Source organism: Saccopteryx leptura, chromosome 2 (genome assembly GCF_036850995.1).
Source record: "Saccopteryx leptura isolate mSacLep1 chromosome 2, mSacLep1_pri_phased_curated, whole genome shotgun sequence".
Lineage (NCBI taxonomy): Eukaryota > Metazoa > Chordata > Mammalia > Chiroptera > Emballonuridae > Saccopteryx > Saccopteryx leptura.
Window position 1 is genome coordinate 357757934 of NC_089504.1, and position 20179 is coordinate 357778112.

At 51.9% G+C, this 20179-nt stretch overlaps 2 protein-coding genes across 2 annotated transcripts; both read left to right on the plus strand.

The window, feature by feature from the left end:
* Positions 1-2376: 2376 nt before the first annotated feature.
* On the plus strand, positions 2377-17728 carry ACAP1 (ArfGAP with coiled-coil, ankyrin repeat and PH domains 1). The gene is made up of 22 exons (XM_066364737.1): positions 2377-3043; positions 3550-3607; positions 7330-7449; positions 7667-7720; positions 7811-7869; positions 8115-8298; positions 8429-8473; positions 8594-8689; positions 8800-8874; positions 8961-9070; positions 10582-10633; positions 10729-10829; positions 12352-12475; positions 12575-12786; positions 13783-13852; positions 13979-14073; positions 14178-14347; positions 14943-15115; positions 15545-15654; positions 15738-15848; positions 16205-16254; positions 16541-17728. Exons 1-22 carry the CDS (start codon positions 2991-2993, stop codon positions 16639-16641), a joined length of 2223 nt encoding a protein of 740 aa, XP_066220834.1. The 5' UTR covers positions 2377-2990; the 3' UTR covers positions 16642-17728.
* Positions 17729-17866: 138 nt separating this feature from the next.
* Positions 17867-20178, plus strand: KCTD11 (potassium channel tetramerization domain containing 11). The gene has a single exon (XM_066364739.1). The coding sequence runs from the start codon at positions 18181-18183 to the stop codon at positions 18877-18879; it is 699 nt and encodes a 232-aa protein (XP_066220836.1). The 5' UTR covers positions 17867-18180; the 3' UTR covers positions 18880-20178.
* Position 20179: the final 1 nt, after the last annotated feature.

The window sequence follows — 20179 nt, forward strand, 5'->3', positions numbered from 1 at the left end:
ACTGGATGAGGGACTTGGCTTGGCAAGATTCCCTTCTTGAGTTCTCTCCAGAAGAAGAAATAATTTTCCAATTGTTTCTCCTCTTTCTCCTCATCACCCCTCACCATATATTATAAAATTAATAACTGCCTTTCTTTTATATGTAACCACAGAGTCGAGAAATGATAGATACGTGAATTCCAAACTGCCCTCTTGCTGTTCCGCTTATCTGTCAGACCTCACCCTTACTGGACTATCGCCCCTGAGACAGAGGAATTCCAAAAAGTTGACAACCCGCCCCAAGGAGGGGCTCTGGACATACCAGGACTTTTGATTCAACACCCAATGCTCGAAGCCCCCCAAGGAGGAGCATTCTGGACATACATACCAGGACTTTTGCCTCAGTATCCCCTCAGGCTCTCCCAAACACTATATAACTCGCCCCTAGTCTGTAACTGGTGCTCTTCTCCCCCAGGAGGAGTGCCCGGCAGGGTTCCTTTCTTCCTTTCAATAAAACCTGTTACTCTGGTCTTCCGGACTCCCATGGATTCCAACACATTACTGGTCCCTTCTCTCTCCAGATGAATCTGTGCAACTTCTATGGACTCAGGAGGAGGAAGCCATACAACAGAAAATGTACTCAGCTGGAGATGGGGTGGGGCCAACCTTCCCCTGCCCTCACCACCCTAGGGAGGAAAATAAAAGATGAGCAGGAATTTGGGTGCTGTGAATTGGGGGCCCAGGCTGGACCTGCCCAGTCACTGAAGAGAGGGGAGGTCAGAGGGAAGTTCACACACAGAAAACCGTGAGTTGTCAGAGCAGAGAAGAAAGCTCGGAGTAGTCTGGAGAACTGGAGTCCAGAAGATTCTTGGTGTCTGAGGAGGCCCAGCTGCAGAAGGTTGACAATGACTGGTGTGATCCAGTCAACCATAAATTCACTAGTGTTGGGCAGATAAAATATATTATCTCACTTTGTTAAAGATGGCTCTGCCCACGTGAAAGCCCGTCGCTCAGGTGATATTAATGTATGTTGGGGCCATGCTATGGGCAGGCAGGATCCTTGTAGCCTGGGGCTTGGTTTTAGTACTAGGCCTTTCCCACCCTTTTTGATGTGGGGTGGTGCAATCCCATCATGCCTCAGATAAGTGACTTTGTATTAGATACTTCCCTATTTTGTATATTGGATTAAAGGTTTTGATTTCTGCACTATAAAGTGGGGCAGACCGGGAGCTTGCTCTCTAGGTTCCTGAGATTAGCATTAGAGCAGAGAGCAGGTTGGAGAGCACAGTAAGGCCACGTGGAGGAGGCCAGGAGAAGCAGCCAAGATGGCGGAGTGCTGAGGGAGAAGCCAGTTTGTGCAGAGTTTGTGCAGGGAGGAGGAAGGAGATGGGGAACAGAGATGAATAAGTCTGGTGAGCTAGAAACCTTTGATTCTAGGTAATTCGGATAAGTCAGTGGCTTTATGAGCACTGAATGAGTGGGTTTTGGAGCGCAGTGTGTGTTTTTACTTGCCTGCCGGGTGCAAGCTAGGATTAAAGGTGATGGCACACCAGTTCTTGGCTCCTGTTGGGCGGGTAAAATGTATTATGCTCACTTTGTTAAAGATAACACGAGGAGGCAGTCGCCCAGGTGATATTAATGTGTGTTGGAGATCGTTGTAACCTGGGGCTTGGTTTTGGGATTAAGCCTTTCCCACCCTTTTTGCTGTAGGGCGGTACAATCCTATCATGCCTCAGAGAAGTGACTTTGTATTAGAGACTTCCCTATTATGTATATTGGATTAAGGGTTTGGATTTCTACACTATAAAAGGGAGGCAGAACGGGACTCGGCTCTTGGTTCCTGAGGTTAGCATGAGAGAGTGGAGAGAGTAGAGCCAGCAGCTAAAGGAGGCCACGTGGAGGAGGCCAGGAAAAGCAGCCAAGATGGCAGAGTGCTGAGTGAGATGCCAGTTTGTGTAGAGTTTGTATCTGGGATAAGGAAGGAAATAGGGAACTGAGGAGAATAAGGTTGGTGAGCTAGAAACCTTTGATTCTAGGAAACTCGGATAAGTCAGTGGCTTTGTGAGCACTGAGTATGACTGGGTTTTGGAGCCCAGTGTGTATTTTTACTTGCCCGCCGGGTGCAAGGTAGGATTAAAGGTTATGGCCCACCAGTTTTTGGCTCCATGGTTTCTTTACCGACTGTCCGAATCCAATGCGAACCTGCATAGGCCAGAGGGCTGCTGTGATAGTAGCCCTGATAGCCCTGGCCTTGGCTGCTGGCTTTACAGCTCCGTTGTTTCATTACCATCTGTCCAAATCCACTGTGAACCTGCATGGGCCAGGTGGCTGTAATGGTGGCCATGGCAACTGGCTTTACAACTAGTATCATCTTTAATTTTATTTATTAATCTGAGAGAGAGAGAGAGAGAGACAAAAACATCTGTCTGATCCTGTATGTGACCAGGGATAGAACCTTCAACCTATGCATATTGGGATGACACTCTAACCAACTGAGCTATCTAGCCAGGGCCACCAGTATCGTCTTTAATTCTTACAACAACCCTGGAGATGGGTTGTCATTCTCATCTTCCAGATGAGAAAACTGAGGAATCAGAGAGTTTGTCCAGAGTCATGCAACCTTTAAGTGACCAAACCAGAATTTGAACCTATATCTATCAGGTTCCCAAAACTCAGCGACTAAAGGAGGAAGAAGCAGAGAGAGACTTGGCCCCTAGTAGGAAGGTGACAGCAGATAGTCTCTGAGGGCGGGGCTGTGGCTTCTCTGATCTCAGGCCCCGCCTCTGCCCCTCCCAGCACAGCCTGGAAGTGTGGGGTGAGTGCTCCTCCTAGGACACCCCTTCCCCTTGGGGATAGAATCTTGACACCCCCCCAGGCTCTACCCAGGAGAGAACCCTTTTCTCCTTCCCCATCAACATCCTGCTACCCCTCTGGAGCAGGGAGTGCCCCCCACCTGCATCCCCGCCCGCCTGGCCCCAGGGCCCACTAGCCTGAAGGGCTCAGGAGCTGAGATGACAATCAAGCTGGATTTTGAGGAGTGCCTTAAGGACTCACCCCGCTTCCGGTAAGTGTGAGCGGGTCTGGGGGGGGGTGGAGGAGGGTGGCCTGATACCCCAACATACACACATGCATGCACGTGCACGCACACACAAACACCCTTCCCCAGACCAGATGTCCTAGCAGGGAATCAGTCTTCAAGGGACAAGATCAGGCTTGTGGGCCAAAGTAGTACCTCTGTAATCAAATCCAGAAGGGACCTCCAGTCTCTCACCTCCATCTGGCATTCCATCCTTTCTCTCACTGGGACCCCTCCCCCTCCCCCCAGCACCTGCTTTGGGCGGTTAGCAACTTCCTGCCCTCACCACATCCTCCCTAACCTTCCTGCTCTGGCCTGGGCCATAGTAACTCCCAGACTGTGGAGTGAGTGATCAAAAAGAGGGCTTCTTAGCCCACCAGCTTTTTCTGTCTATACCCTCTACTCCCTAACCCAAACCACTGACCTAACCTGCCAAGGTGGACAGACCAGATGGACCCAAGCTCTGTTCCCTTGATACCATCATTCCTTTCCAGAGCCTCTATTGAGCTGGTGGAAGCCGAAGTGTCAGAATTGGAGACCCGACTGGAAAAGGTGACTCAGGATTGGATTAAAATGAGAAGGGCAGAACCAGGAAGAAAGTTGGAGGCAGAGAATGAGTCCCAGGGATTACTGAGTGCTAATCATGTGGAGTAGATATTTGGGGGCTACAGAAAAACAAAAGGGTGGTCTGTATCCTCAAGGAGCTCGGGCTCTTGGAAAGCAAGTCTCCCTTGTGGATTTAGCCTATCAACTCTTTTTTTTTTTTTAAGATTTTATTTATTGATTTTAGAAAGAGAAAGAAATGTACAGGGGGTGCTGGAAGGAGCAGAAAGCATCAACTCATAGTTGCTTGTCACATGCCTTGACCAGGCAAGCCCAGGGTTTTGAAACAACGACCTCAGCATCCAGGTCAATGCTTTATCCACTGAACCACCACAGGTCAGGCTACCCTGTCAATTCATGAGCCCTGCATTATGCCAACCCTGGGCTGTTGGGTAAAGCAAGACTTTCTCCCCAGGGAGCCCACAGATTGACTATAGAGGACAAACCAGGAAAACACTTAAACACAAGACAGTAAGGCCTTCCTTAGTCATTCTTTATAAAAGGGCATGTAAAAAAAATAAAAATTAGAGCACGTGCCTGTGCACATCAAATACACACACACTCCCGTCCCTTTACTGGCTTTATTTTTCTCTATAGCGTTTATCTCAGTCTGACATTATATATTTACTTGCCATATTAGTTTTCTATTGCTGTATAATTATTACAAATTTAATGACTTAATACATATTTTTATTATAGTTTTGGGGGGGTTAAGATTTGGGGACAGCTTAACTGGTTCTCTGCTCAGAGTCTCACAAACTACAGTCAAGGTGTTGATTGAGGCTGCAGTCTCATCTGAGGCTCAGGCTTTTCCAACTACAAGCTTACGTATTCCAGGACAGGGGCCCTCATCTCTGAGAAGCCACCAAGTCCCCTGACATTTGGCCCTGTCCATAGCAGCTTACTTCCTCAAGGCCAACAGGACAGTCTCCCTCATGTGTGCTAGCAATATGGTGTCAATTTGTATTGGAATGGAGTCACAGAAGCGAATCCACCACCGTTGCCATGCGCTGTAACCTAATCATGGAAGTACCATCCCATGGCCTTTGCCAGTCTTTGCCAGTTAGAAGCAAGTCAAAGGTCTGACTCACACTCAAGCAGTAGGGAGTACGCGAGGGTGGGAATCATCAGGGGTCATCTAAGTGTGTGTTTGTCATGCTATTTTTGCCAATTTTTAAAATCTACTTTTCCTCACTAGAATGTAAGTGTCATGAGGGACATTTATGTTTTGTTTTTGCTCAGTCACCAGCGCCTCTACCATGGCCTGAAAGTTAGTGAATGACCAACATATATATATTGCAAAAGAGAGACAGACATGAAGGAAAAGATGATGAGAAGCATAACTCGTAGTTGCATCACTTTAGTCAGTCATTAATTGCTTCTCCTACATGCCTTGATGAGGGCGGGGTGGGGGGAGCAGCTCAAGCCGAGCCAGTGACTCCTTGCTCAAGCCAGCAACCGTAGGCTCAAACCAGTGACCATGGAAACATGCCCAAAATCCCACATTCAAGTCGGTGACCCCATGCTCAAGTTGGTGAGCCCGTGCTCAATCCAGATGAGCCCGCGCTTGAGCCAGTGACCTTGGGTTTTGAACCTGGGACTTCAGGATCTCAGGTCAACGCTCTATCCACAGGCTATACATATATTTTTAATTTTTATTATTTATTTATTTATTTATTTATTTATTTATTTATTTATTTATTTATTTGAGAGACTGAGAGACACAGGAACATCGAGATGTTTCTGTATGTGCCCTGACTGGGGATGGAACCAGCAGCCTCTGCACTTCTGGACAATGCTCCAACCAACTGACCTATCTGGGCAGGACTGTACATATATTTTTAAATTAAACTTGCTATTTTAAATTAATTATAGATTCACAAGAAATTGTAAAAACAAGACAGGGAGGAGGCCCCACATACTCATCATCCAGCTGCCCCCAGTGGCAGCATGTTACATAACTTTGCTGTACTACCAGGACAGGGAAATGGTAGTGGCATGAGGCAATGAAATGTCTATAGACCTTATGTGGATTCTACCTGTTCTGTATATACTCTTAAAAAATCATTGTGTTAATTCAATGACACTGTCATGTGTATAGATTCTTATAACCAGCATCACACTCAAAATACAAAACTCTGTCACCACAAAGGAACACTTTGGTACTGCCCTTTGTAATGGTCCCCCCTCCCCTCTTAATCCTTGATAACCACTCATCTCTTCATCTCTAGACTTTTGTCATTTCTAGAGCGTTATAGAAGTGGAATCATACAGTATATGACCTTTCAAGATTGGCTTTTCCCGCCACTCTAAATAATGCCCCTGAAGTTTATTCAAGTTGTTGTGTATCAATAGTATCAGTAGTTTATTATCAATAGTTCATGTATGAATAATTCATCCCTTTGCATTGCTGTGTACCATCCTATTGTATGGATGGACCAGTTTGTCACTAGTTCAGTCTCATGAAAATTTCTTACTCAGCTAGATGGGGGTGGGGTGGATAAAGAAAAAGAACTGGAAACTCAGTCCCCCAGCTCCACACAATGGAATTTTGAGTATTGGGGTCTTTGTCCTCCCTTGTCACAGATACCCCATGGGGACATCTAATAAGACTTGATCATGACCAGTTTCCTGACCATTACTGACTCTTCTAACCACCTCAAGCTACATTTCCCTGAAACCTTCACTAGCTCTAAAAAAAAAAAAGGTGTTTTCCAGTTAAACGAAAGTTCACTAGGCTGAGCTGACAAGCTCCACAGTCACTTGCTCCATCCTAGATAAAGTGACTCAGGCCAGAGCCAGGTGGCATCACCTCAGAGGCAGGGCAGTTTCTGTAGGTGACAAGGGCCAGGGGTCAGGAGACCTCACTTTGGTTTCTGGCTCTCCCAGAAAGATCCTTCTTGGGCTCGTCATTGGTCCCTTGTTTGTCAAGCTGCCTTGTCAATTGGGACCAGACAGAATGGGCCTTATGAGCCCCCTAACATGCCATCTTCACCCTGACTCTGTGGCCTACTGATCGATTTATATTTATGAGGGCATGTTCAATGAGCACAGAATGGGACAAGTCCAGACAGTAAATACTGTCGAATTTGCCCCATCTAGGTAGACCGTTCATCCTGTGAGCCAGGCAGTGCCTGAGGGTGGCGTTTCTGGGGAGCTCGGGGTCCGAGCTGTCAGGACAGGGCAAGGGGAGACACGAGGCAGGAGGATGGACAGCGAAAGGTGTCTTAGAGATGAGGCTGACACTGGCCTTGGTGACAGGCTGGGAGGAATTTTGTTCCAGGCACAGACAGTGAGAGTAAAGCCCTAGAGATGGGAAAGTGCCAGGTCTGTGTTAGAAACTGCAAAAGCACCTGGCCTTTGGTGGCTCAGGGGATAAAGCGTCAACCTGGAACGCTGAGGTCCTCGGTTCAAAACCCTGGGCTTGCCTGGTCAAGGCACATACGGGAGTTGGAGCTTCCTGCTCCTACCCATCCTCTCTCTCTCCTCTCTCTAAAATGCATAAATAAATGTAAAAAAAGAAAGAAACTGCAAGAGCTGAACTGGACTGCAGAGAAGTACAGGCCAGGTTGTGAAAGAAGGGCACAGCCCAGGCAAGGGGACAGGAGTGGGGGTTGCCACCCACTAGGGTGGCACATGGCATGACTCCCTGTTGCCTTGTTGCTTCCTAGCTCCTCAAGTTGGGTAATGGCCTCTTGGAAAGTGGGCGTCATTACCTTGCTGCCGGCCGCGCCTTCATAGTCGGCATTTGTGATGTGGCCCGCCTGGGCCCACCGGAGCCCATGATGGTGGTATGTGTAGGGCACGAACCCAGGTGGGCTGGGGCCCGAGCTGAGGAGAGAGCCTGTGGAAGCTGGGGAAGGGTCGATCTGGGGTTTGCAGGTGCCAGACCAGAGCAGGGCTGGTGCTGCCTCCCCAGACAGCCATAGCAGGCTGGGTCTAAAGATGGGAGAACCCCCTGCCCCCGCCAATGCTTGCTACGCTCTCTCTCTGCCTCCTGTTGCCTAGGAGTGTCTGGATAAATTTACTGCGAGCCTGAGCCACAAGCTGGACAGCCACGCGGTGAGTGGGGGTAGGCAGGGCAGAGGGGGAGAGCGAGGTTGTCTGTGGTCCTCACCCCAACTTCCAATTTTAATTTCTGCTTCATTTCAGGAGCTTCTCGATGCCACCCAGCATACGCTGCAACAGCAAATCCAAACCCTGGTCAAGGAGTGAGTGTTGGGAGGGAAACCTGCCCTCCAGCCCTCTGCCTCTGACCACAGGGACCTCCCTGAATGTAACTGTGAGAGGAGGGGTTTCTGGTGGCCTGGTTGCTTTCCCCCATCTCAAGAACTGCCTTAGAGTTCTGACTGTACAGAGGCTATAACTGAATGGCTAAGAGTGAGCCTGCACCTGGGACTTCTCCGCGAGGGGCAGGTGGGTGTACCTGTGATTCTTTGTGTCCCTCCACTCCCAGAGGTCTCCGGGATTTCCGAGAGGCTCGCCGGGACTTCTGGCGAGGCGCGGAGGGTCTGGAGACTGCTCTCACCCACAACGCCGAGGTCCCCAGGCGCCGGGTCCAGGACGCAGAAGAGGCAGGCGCTGCTTTGAAGGCTGCTCGAGCCGGGTACCAGGGACGGGCACTGGATTATGCACTGCAGGTGTCTACCCCCACCCGTCCTCTTGGAGTACCAGGGTCTTAGTCACCTCAAGGGCAGAGAGTCCCGGTTTGCCTTGGGAGGGGACACTATGTTTTCAAGACTGACCTGAAATATTTTTTGGGGCCCTCAGATCAATGTGCTTGAGGACAAGAGGAAGTTTGACATCATGGAATTTGTGAGTTGCAGTGGTAGCAAGGACAAGGTGGCCAGGAGCCTGCTGGTGGAGAACAGGAGGGAAGAGGGCAATGCTGAGGGGTCCTTCCTCAGCTCTGCTGCCTGCCCACCTTGACCCCAGGTGCTGCATTTGGTGGAGGCCCAGGCTACACATTTCCAGCAGGGTCACAACGAGCTGAGCCAGCTGGCCCAGTACCGGAAGGATCTGGGCGCCCAGGTAGGGCCCCAAGGAACAAGCAGGTGGTAAACAGTAGTGAGCTCTAAGATGACTTTCCTGGCCTAGTTGGGGGAGGCTTGGGCCATCTGAGATGTCCCTCCTATGCCCAGTTGCACCAGTTGGTCTTGAATTCAGCTCGAGAGAGGAGGGACATGGAGCAAAAGCACGTGATGCTGAAACAAAAGGTAAGGCTGGGACTGCTGGAGGGAGGCAGGTGGGCATGGGGCCTTTCTGCCCACAAAGTTGCCCTTTGACCTTTCCGTGCCCTCAGGAGCTGGGCGGGGAAGAGCCAGAACCAAGCCTAAAGGAGGGGCCTGGTGGCCTGGTCATGGAAGGACATCTCTTCAAACGGGCTAGCAATGCATTTAAGACCTGGAGCAGGTGAGAAGAGACCATCCCAACAGTCAAACCCATCCAATTAAATATTTTTTGAATGGTTATATATAGTATGCTAAGTACAGCAAGAAAAAAGAAAATCCCCTGCCTTCAGAAAGTTTCCATTCCATCAGCAAAGACAGACAGTAATATAATGATTAAGAAAATGATATGTTAGTATACATTATGTTAGAAGTAAGAGTGCCAGAGGAGAAAACTAATAAAGGAATGTGGATAGCTGAAGAGGGGTTGCGATTTTAAACAGAGTGGTCAGGGTATGCCTCATGAGAAGGTGAAGATTTAAAGGACTTCTGGGGGAAGAATGTTCCAGGCAGAAGGAGGAGCCAGCGACAAGGGCCTGATAAACCCAGAGAGTTGGGAGGAACAGAGAGGAGGCTATGGGTGTGGACAGAGGAAGGGAGGAGGAAGTAGTAGGAGACGAAGTTGGAACTCATTGGGGTGTGAATTATGATAGGGCCTTGTCGGCTTTTCTGGGGACTTGGACTTGACTCCAAGGAGAAATGGGAGCTGCTGCAGGGTGTGGAACAGGCTGGTGACATGCTCTGACTTGACTCCTTCCCCTTTGAGGGCCACTACCAGCCCATGCGGGATCTCTGTGCAAATTAGTTCCCATATGTGCTCCTCCCCCAAGATACGTAGGCCCTTCTTCACGATACTGCCATCTGTCAAAAAAATTTTAGCAATATACTTATTTTATTAGAAAAATCATTTTACGTCCTGGCTGGATAGCTCAGTTGATTAGAGCATTGTCCTGAAGCACAGAGGTTGCTGGTTTGATCCCCGGTCAGGGCACATACAAGAACAGATTGATTTTTTTTGTTTGTTTGTTTTTGTTTTTTGTTTTTTACAGAGAAAGAGAGAGTCAGAGAGAGGGATAGACAGAGACAGACAGACAGGAAGGGGAGAGATAAGAAGCATCAATCATTAGTTTTTCGTTGCGCGTTGCAACACCTTAGTTGTTCATTGATTGCTTTCTCATATGTGCCTTGACCGCGGGCCTTCAGCAGACCGAGTAACCCCTTGCCCGAGCCAGTGACCTTGGGCTCAAGCTGGTGAGCTTTTGCTCAAACCAGATGAGCCCTCGCTCAAGCTGGCAACCTTGGGGTCTCGAACCTGAGTCTTCTCCATCCCAGTCTGACGCTATATCCACTGTGCCACCACTTGGTCAGGCAGGAACAGATTGCTGTTCCTGTCTCTCTCTCGGTCTCTCCCTTCCTCTCTCTAAAATCAATTAAAAAACAAAGTTTTTACTGTCATCTGCTGGAAAGTTATCTTCATAAATCTATCAAATTTGGGTTGTCTAAAATGTGAATAGTGCCCTTTAGACAGTCTGTACAACTGTCCACCCTTCTCTGGAACATCTCATGAGACAGTCAGCCCAGGTCTCTCTCCTTTCAGCAAGATCTTTATGGGGCAAAGGACACAGACTCTGCTGTCCCTGTCCCAGCCCCGTCCTGATGCTGCCCATGTCCAAACTCTGCTTTCACCCTCTCCAGACGCTGGTTTACTATTCAGAGCAACCAACTGGTTTATAAGAAGAAGTACAAGGTGGGTAGCCCGGGTGCTGGAGGCCTGGGCCTGGCGAGACTCAGCCTTTGCTTTGCCTGGCTGGACATCTGTCCATTACCACCTTCCCCTGCCAGGACCCTGTGACTGTGGTGGTAGATGACCTTCGTCTCTGCACAGTGAAGCTCTGCCCAGATTCAGAAAGGCGGTTCTGCTTTGAGGTGGTATCCCCCAGCAAGTGAGTACAATCCCCAGAGGTGACCTCTGATATCTTTAAATCTTTACCAGCTGGAAAGGTAGGGCCAGTCCCAAAGGCACCCCTGGAGCAGGGGCTTGGAGCCCCCCCCAACCTCCCCCTCCCCCCGGGCAGCATTAACCCTTTGGTGGCAGGATTGTGTGGCAGCGTGGGGCAGGTGAAAGGTAATGGGAATTTTTTTTTTCTTTTTTACAGAGAGAGAGTCAGAGAGAGGGATAGACAGGGACAGACAGACAGGAACGGAGAGATGAGAAGCATCAATCATTAGTTTTTCATTGCACATTGCAACACCTTAATTGTTCATTGATTGCTTTCTCATACATGCCTTCAGCAGACCGAGTAACTCCTTGCTCGAGCCAGCAAGCTTGGGCTCAAGCTGGTGAGCTTTTTGCTCAAACCAGATGAGCCCTCGCTCAAGCTGGTGACCTCAGGGTCTCGAACCTGGGTTTTCCACATTCCAGTCTGATGCTCTATCCACTGCGCCACCGCCTGGTCAGGGTAATGGGAAATATTTAGAAGGCTTGCTGCGAACCAGCATGGCTAGTAATTCCAGGTACTGAGTGGGAACGGTGCAGAATTAAGAAAATAGGCTTAAAGAAATAAAGGGCTTGACCAGGCGGTGGTGCAGTGGATAGAGCATTGGACTGGGATGCAGAAGACCCAGGTTCGAGACCCCAAGGTCGCCAGTTTGAGTACGAGTTGACCTAGTTTGAGCAAAGCTCACCAGCTTGGACCCAAGGTCGCTGGCTTGAGCAAGGGGTTACTCGGTCTGCTGAAGGCCCACGGTCAAGGCACATATGAGAAAGCAATCAATGAACAACTAAGGTGTCGCAACGAAAAACTGATGATTGATGCTTCTCATCTCTCTCCGTTCCTGCCTGTCTATCCCTCTCTCTGACTCTCTCTCTCTGTCTCTGTAAAATAAATAAACAAACAAATAAACAAACAAATAAATAAATAAAGGATGGGGTCAGGAGAGCTCTGCAATTGCTGATGGCAAGAACAGAGCATGTTCCACACCCACTTCTTGCTTTATTTATAGGGCAAAGTGAGGCCATTAGCAAATCAATGAGATCTCTGATCATATTTCCAAGGCAATCCAAGAATTTTACCAAGTGCAGAAAACCCCCACCATTCATAACATCTTAACTTTACACAAAACAAAGGATAGAAGAAACTTGCCTCCAGTCTTTCTGGGGGACATGGGGGGTAGGATGAGTATAAACAATCCAGCACCACAGCTTAACAGCCTTTTGCAACTTCACAGAACAAGTGAGGTGGGGGGTTGGGCAGACTGTCAGCTTACTGCCAGTTCCCCACACCTTTGTCCCCCCAAAATCTAAATACAGAAATCCTGTTGGCTTTTCGGTCCCCAACTCAGGATATTATCTATTGGTGCAGAAATCTTTCAGTGTGACTGGTACCAGTTGAATACCAGCTGCCCATCCCACCACACGCTCCCCAGGCCTCAGTCCCTTCCCTCTCTCTGTCTCCTCTTCTCCAGGTCCTGCCTCCTGCAGGCTGACTCAGAGCGCCTCCTGCAGCTGTGGATCAGTGCTGTGCAGAGCAGCATAGCCACGGCCTTCAGCCAGGCTCGCCTTGATGACGGTCCCCGGGGTCCTGGCCAGGTACTTTAACATGGGGGTTCAGGGTTGGGCTGCCCAGGGAGATGGGACATTCCTTCCCCTAGGCCCCATGTCCACTCTTTCTTCCCTTGTCTGCCACAGGGCTCAGGACACCTGCTCATGGGCTCTGCTGCCACCCTGGGCTCTGGCGGAGTGACAAAGGGAAGGGAGTCTGGCGGAGTGGGGCATGTGGCAGCCCAGGTGCAGAGTGTGGATGGCAATGCCCAGTGTTGCGACTGCCGGGAACCAGCCCCTGAGTGGGCTAGCATCAACCTTGGTGTCACCCTCTGCATCCAGTGCTCCGGCATCCACAGGTCACTCCCCAGGGCCCCAGGCGTGGGCCCTATTCCTTCCGGCTGCATTGCTAGGGGGGAACCAAGATGGAGCCCATGATGCAGGCTCCTCCTTTCTCCCTCTGCTCTAGATTCCTCTCTTAAATTTGGCTGTCACAGGCACAGACCTGAACTGAGCCTGTGGGGCACAAGGTAGATTCAGGTGGGCCCAGCCTCTCAGTGTCCTGGTCTGGCCAGGGTTGGGGGACACCCAGAACAGTTTGTTGGCTTGATTGGAGGAGGTGTGGGGTCAGTGCTGCTGAGGATGAGTGAGCCAACGAAGAGCAAAGAGAGGAGGTTGGGGGGCTTTACCACGTCCACACAACCCTTATCCAGAGTCAGTCTGGTAGGAGGGAAGGGGAATGGCAGGAAAGAATTGTCTAGGCCAAAGTGCCAAAAGAGAAGGGAGGTGGATGGAGAGGATGAGGTCCTTAAAATGAAATGTAAGAGAAGGCCCTGGCTGGTTTGCTCAGTGGATAGAGCATCTGCCCGGCATGTGGGTGTCTCGGGTTCAATCCTTGGTCAGGGCACACATGAGAAGCAACCATCTGCTTCTCTTCCCCTCCCCCTCTCCCCATTCTTTCTCTCTTCTCCTCCCACAGCCATGGCTCGATTGGTTCGAGCGTTGGCCCTGGGCACTGAGGATAGCTCAGTTGATTTGAGCATCAGCCCCAGACTGGGGTTTCCAGTGGATCCCAGTTGAGGCACATGCAGGGGTCTGTCTCTCCATCTCCCCTCCTCTCACTTAAAAAAAAAAAAAGGAAACAAATGTAAGAGAAGGGAGAAGAGAGGATGGGGAACAGGCAGGATCTTGCCAGACGCAGGTCCAAGCTACACAGCCCCAGCTGCCCTCCGGCCTCCTGGCCCAGTGCTTCTGCATGGCCCCTGCATGGCCTTGTGTTCCAGTCTTTCCGGAGCAGCAGTGGCTCCGCCTGCTGCTGCCTCACATAGGGCCCGACTTCCACTCTGGCCTTCCAGGAGCCTTGGAGTTCATTTTTCCAAAGTTCGGTCTCTGACACTAGACTCGTGGGAGCCGGAACTAGTGAAGGTGACTTGGGGGTGTTATAAAGAGTATGGGGTATAGGGTGGGGTGAGGACAGGGCTGCAGAGCCCTGAGGGCTCAGATGCACCCCCCACTGTATCTGACTGTCTGCCTCTGCCTTGGCGCCTGAAGCTTATGTGCGAGCTCGGAAATGTCGTCATCAACCAGATCTATGAGGCCCGCGTGGAGGCGATGGCAGTGAAGAAGCCGGGGCCCAGCTGCTCCCGGTGAGGCTGGGGGCAGGGGCTGGGGCTGTCCTCTTCACAGCGAGGGCGGAGGGCCTAGCCTGGGAGGAGGGAAGACTGTCCCCTTCTTTCCCCCATCCCTTCAGGCAGGAGAAGGAGGCCTGGATTTACGCCAAATATGTGGAGAAGAAGTTCCTGACCAAGCTTCCTGAGATTCGAGGGCGAAGAGGTGGCCGGTGGCCCCCAAGGGGACAGCCTCCTGTGCCCCCAAAGCCTCCCATTAAGCGCCGACCAGGGAGCTTCAGATCCAAGCCAGGTATAGGGTTAGTTGGGTATTCATTGAGCACCTGCCATGTGCTCAGCACTATTGCCAGACCTGGTGGGAGGTTCAGCGTATGAGGCCCAGAGATTCCCTTTGAAAATGTTAGAGGAGCCGGGCAATAACAGCACTAGTTTTAGAAGGCAAGAGTTCTGAGGGTTACAGTGAAGAGTGGGAAGGAATGTGGGGCTGGGAGGAGGCAGGGAGGGCTATGTAAGGGTGTCAACAGCATGAGAAAAGTCAGGAGTGAGAATGCTCTAGGGTCTCCAAAGGTCTGTGAAGGTGGGGGCAAGTTTGGCTAGAGCAGAGGGAGCAAAGAGTGCTGAGGGACATTCAAAGAGTCAGCTCACCCGCAATAACCTAGCCAGTCAGGGTGGTTAGACAGGAAGAGGTGAATGTTTCTTGCCCTAGGGGCCCTGCACACCACCCCCCCCACACACACACACACACGCACACACACCTCCACTTCCCACCACAGCCCCCAGAATCTTGAAGACCTCCCCACAATTGAGAAGTGCCCTGTCCTGTTACAGCATCAGGGGGCTTTGCTGAGGGTTTTCTTCCCAGACTCAGAGCTGATTCACCCTGACAGAGCCGCTCTCTGATGATCTGGGCAGCCTGCACCCTGGGGCCCTGCTGTTTAGAGCTGCTGGGCATCCTCCATCCCTCCCCACCATGGCTGACGCCCTTGCCCACGGAGCTGATGTCAACTGGGTCAACGCTGGTCAGGAGAATGCCACACCACTGATCCAGGCCACAGCTGCTGTGAGGGCCTTACTCATCTCCTCAGCCACCCTAAGGCTTTCTCTTCTTCCCTACTCCTGACTTCCTTACTCTTCCATCCACCCCATAGGCAGTGATAACCAGTAAGTGCCTCAATAGAGACTGTTTGCTAAGAGTGTGTGATTTGGAGTGAACCTGGGATTGAATCTAGGCTCTCACCACTTATAGTTATGAACCTCTCTGTGCCTCAGTTTCCTCATCTGTAAAACAGGGATCCCATACCTCATTAGATTGCACTGTGAATGTAACGTATGGATACATGTAAAAAGCTAGAGCACAGCCTGACACCTAGCTGTACCCCTAAACTCTTGATCCCATACCCTGCCCTCTGAACTGACCCCACTCCAAAAATCTTTAAACCTGCCTCTAAAGATGTCACCCTCTCTCCCCATTCTCCACTTCTCGATGCAGAATTCTCTTCTGGCCTGTGAGTTTCTCCTCCAGAATGGGGCAAATGTGAACCAAGCAGACAGCCATGGCCGGGGCCCACTCCACCATGCAACCATCCTCGGCCACACTGGGTAGCAATGGCAGCAATGATGGCCTTGGGGAGGAAGGTTCCAGACAGGACGAGCTGCTGGCTGAACCTGGCTATTCCCCCTAGACTGGCCTGCCTGTTCCTGAAAAGGGGTGCTGACCTGGGAGCTCAGGATTCCGAAGGCAGGGACCCTCTGACCATCGCCATGGAAACAGCCAATGCTGACATCGTCACCTTGTGAGACTGCCTGAAGGGGCTGAGCTAGTGCTTGCACCTTCCACACGGGTGCAGCTAACGCCAAGACTACATGCCAGAGAGGACTGGGGAGGGAGGGGTCAGCTTCTGGACCAGGCAACAGACAGGATGCTCCAAATGTTGATTGGGTGTGGAGTAGGAAAGAGGCGGGCAGGATCTGAGGATGGTGAGCTCATCTTGAGTCATCATTCATCAACATTGTTGTCAGGCATCTTTTAAGCACTAGAACCTGGGCAAACAGGTTAATAAAACAATCCAGCTCAAAGGATGGGAAGCTGGGGAGGGAGTGGGGTGGTGGTGAGGAAATCGTCATTCATTCCTTAATTCCTCCCCTTTAGGCTAAGATTGGCAAAGATGAGAGAGGCCGAAGTAGCCCAGGGTCAGGCAGGTAAAGTACCACCTCCTCCACCCCCACCAGGCCCATCATTGTAACTGTGGGCTTCTGGCCTCTGGTGACTTGTGCCCTTCATGTCCGGCTTCATTGATTAAGTCTATTACTTATTCAACAAATATGTATTGGGCATATTTGACATGCCAGGGCCTCAAAACAGAGAAAAGGCAAGGGCTGTACCCTGTTAGCTCAGGGGTTTCTTCCACCCATGCTCTTAAAAGGCATACTCTTCTCAGCTAGGGGCCCAGTCATGCGGGTCCCAGCCCTTCCTTCCTCTCCTCAGGAGATGAGACATATCTGGACATCTTCCGGGACTTCTCTCTCATGGCATCGGATGACCCAGAGAAACTGAGCCGGCGTTCTCATGACCTCCACACGCTCTGATTCCAGGCCTTCGAGGGCTGCGACCGCCGCCCTTCCTAACCTCACCGGGCCTCACGGCTATTAAAGTCTTCGTGCTTTGCTCTTCCCTTCATAGTTCATTTATTGCGCTCCCGCTCCGGGCCTGCAGGGTATTGAGCGCTGTGGCTCCTGGGATGTGCAAAGAATTGGAGTTTGCGAGTTCGAACCACACAAAGGGCGACACCCAGGGAGTGAAGTGTAAGCTGCAGCCTCAGCCCTAGCGCCAGGCTACCCTAGGGTGGGGCTCTTGGATTTAGGCCACTTAGACCCGTCGGGCAGAGAAGCTGCTCGTGTGGGCTGCACCCGGCTTTCCTTCAAGGGGAAGCTGGAGACTCGGGCCGGGATGGAGAGGCGGACTCGGCCACCCCGGCCTGGAGGCATCCCCAGAATGCTGTGGCTCAGCACCCGCCCCCTCGGGAATTCCCGACGGGAGCGAGAAGGGACCTTCTAGTCCCCAAACCCTGGAGGGCCACGCCTGTTTTCACGGAGTGGCAGGATTGGGAACTTCTGCCCCCGCCCAACTGCAGACGTGAGGCTGGGCACATCTAGGACCAGCCAGGCCGGGCCGTCGCGGCCACATCCGGAGCGACGCACCGGAGTCATCCTCCGGACCCCACCCCAGCTTGCGTACGCCAGTCCAGCCTGTCCTCCCAGTGTCTCCAGTTCACCACCATCAGCTCCCACCTCCACCCGAGCCCCGCGAGTCCCGCGGGGGCGGGGGGCGGGGCGCCAAGGGGGCGGGGCTGTCCCTTAAAGAACCCTGGGTTCAGGCCACTTCCTTGGGGTGGAAAGGATTTCAGCGGCTGTTGAGACACCCCGGTGAGGCGGTGGTGCCCGGATCCCGAGACTCCCGGCCGCTTCCATCACTGTCTTCGGACAATCGAGGCTTGGACTTAAGGTGCACCCTCACTCCCCAGCCGATACGGAGCCACTTCCGCCATCAGCTCCAGGGAGCCCCGCCTCCATCTCCTGGCACCCGCTCCGGAGCCAGGCCAAGGCCTGTGACTGGTCCTCGGAACCCTGCGTGGACTCGCCCAGGGTGACAGCGATCTGCCCAAGAACTTGGAAGCTGGACCCTTCAAAAAGTCGGCCTTGTGCTTGACCGTCATCTACTGGTTGGATTCCGGAAACCCACCATCTAAAGACCACAGAAAGGAATGCTGACTACCAGAATTGGATAGGTCTGGACCTAAACTTTTCCTCTTGGGCTACCCTGTGCTCTTTCAACTGTTCTGTAAACCTTTCGGGCTTTTCTGTGCCCTGAAGCCATCCCCCACCACCAAGCTCTGCCTTGTACTCCAACCGGTGCCTCCAACTTAGAGTCTGAACCCTGCCACCCAGTTCTACACACCTCCAGAAAGTTCTGCCTTTTCTTCTCTTTCAGTGTCTCTAGTACTCCCCAAAATTTCCCCTCCTCCTGTGCCCTCTTCACCCCCCTCCTTTGGGGGCCCCGTGACCCTGAATGTGGGGGGGACGTTATATTCTACTACTTTGGAGACCCTGACTCGCTTCCCAGACTCCATGCTGGGGGCCATGTTCAGGGCTGGCACCCCCATCCCCCCTAGCCTCAACTCCCAGGGAAGCAGCCACTACTTCATCGACAGAGATGGCAAGGCCTTCCGGCACATTCTCAATTTTCTTCGGCTGGGCCGCCTGGACCTGCCCCTTGGATATGGGGAGACAGCCCTTCTCAGGGCAGAGGCTGACTTCTACCAGATCCGGCCCCTCCTCGATGCCCTGCGGGAACTGGAGGCCTCTCAGGGGACCCCTGCGCCCACAGCTGCCCTGCTCCATGCAGACGTAGATGCCAGCCCCCGCCTAGTGCACTTCTCTGCTCGCCAGGGTCCACACCACTATGAACTGAGCTCTGCCCAGGTGGACACCTTCCGAGCCAACATCTTCTGCACCGACCCAGAGTGTCTGGGCGCCATGAGGGCCCGATTTGGTGTTGCCAATGAGGAGAGAGCAGAGGGAGGACCACACTTTCATCTGGAGTGGGCCCCCTGCCCCATGGAACTTCCGGAAGTGGAGTACAGAAGACTGGGGCTGCAGCCGTTGTGGACTGGGGGGCCAGGAGAGCGACGGGAAGTGGTGGGCACACCAGGCTTCCTGGAGGAGGTGCTGCGGGTGGCTCTGGAGCACGGGTTCCGTCTGGACTCTGTTTTCCCTGACCCTGAAGACCTGCTCAACTCCAGATCTCTGCGCTTTGTCCGGCACTGAGAACTGAGAACTGGGAATACTGCCCTCAGTTTGACTGTAGGGGGGTGGGGGGAGGAAAAAGGGGGGCGGCAGAAGGGATGAAGGCTCCCCTGAAACTTTTTCCTAGCTCTGCTTTGACCTATGAGAATCAGAGGTCCCACTGCACCTGACTGGAGCCGAGATGGGGGCAGGACTCCCCAAACCCAAGTCCACAGAGGGCTCATAAGTGGAATGGAGGATCTGGACTGGTGCTAATCCCGGGAGGCATGGGGAAGGTTCCCCTGGCTTGTTTTCACCTGAGGCTGGGACCTTCAGTTTTCTTGGTTGGAGCTCAGCATTCAGGGGTCTAGAAAAGTGGGGACACTTCTCTGCCCAGACTAGGCCTACCAGAAACCTCTAGGGACCCTGAGGTCTGGCAGGAAGAGGGACTTTGGATTGCTTTAATGTGGTCTCCTGAACACTGGCTTCTCCTCCTGGAGCTGAGTTGCCTAATGACAGGCCAGAACACTCTGGAACATAGGAAGGGAGATTCTTTGCTGTGTCCCAACCCACCTACTGAGAGAAAGAAAAGCTATATCCCACCCTAGGCTGGCATAAGGGAGCTAGGAGAATCCCCATTAACTATGGGGTGGAGCATCCCTCTAGAGATCCAAGTGTTTTAAAGCATCTGATATTGATGGTGGTGCTGGCCATGGGGAGAAAGGTGGCATCTTCTTGGGCCTTGACCTTAGTTCCTTCAGGTGTGTGCCCACGTCAGTGTGTGTCTGACTGATGTATGGGTCCCTGACATCCAGGCTCCTATCTGTTGCTGGTGATGATGTCTGTGTGCTGGCCTTTCTGTAGTCTCCTCATGTCTAGGCCTGTTTGGGTTGCCCAGAAACTGGGCACCAGGTGTGTCTGTGGGTGTGAGTAGACTGAGTATTAATAGTTTAACCACAAGGTGTGTGTGTGTGTGTATGCACACATGTGTATTCATATCACCACGTATGCAGGAGAGGCCTGTTGAGGTTTGAGTCACTAAGATCTTACTAGGTGAGAGAAGTAAGAGAAGTCACTGGGCTTAGCTGGGACTTGGAGGCCTTTATAGAATTCTTGGTTGCTAAGGCAACCATGGGCCTGTTGCTAGGAGATAGCTAGGGCAGACCCAAGGCTGCCCAAGGCAGAAAGGAGCTGAACAGAAGAGTTTGGGAGAGTCGGGGAGGATATGGGAAGGAATGGGATTTCTGCATCCCTGAGGGGAAGGGATACTCACAAACAACTTTTCTGGGGAGTCACATTATTTATCACTTACAAGAAAAAAAAATAAAGCTGCTTTTGGAAC

Coding starts and splice junctions, on each gene's coding strand:
- ACAP1 (XM_066364737.1), top strand. CDS start 2,991: ATGACAATCAAGCTGGATTTTGAGGAGTGCCTTAAGGACTCACCCCGC. Junction 15,655..15,737: donor ACCATCCTCGGCCACACTGG/GTAGCAATGGCA, acceptor TATTCCCCCTAG/ACTGGCCTGCCTGTTCCTGA. Junction 16,255..16,540: donor AGTAGCCCAGGGTCAGGCAG/GTAAAGTACCAC, acceptor TCCTCTCCTCAG/GAGATGAGACATATCTGGAC.
- KCTD11 (XM_066364739.1), top strand. CDS start 18,181: ATGCTGGGGGCCATGTTCAGGGCTGGCACCCCCATCCCCCCTAGCCTC.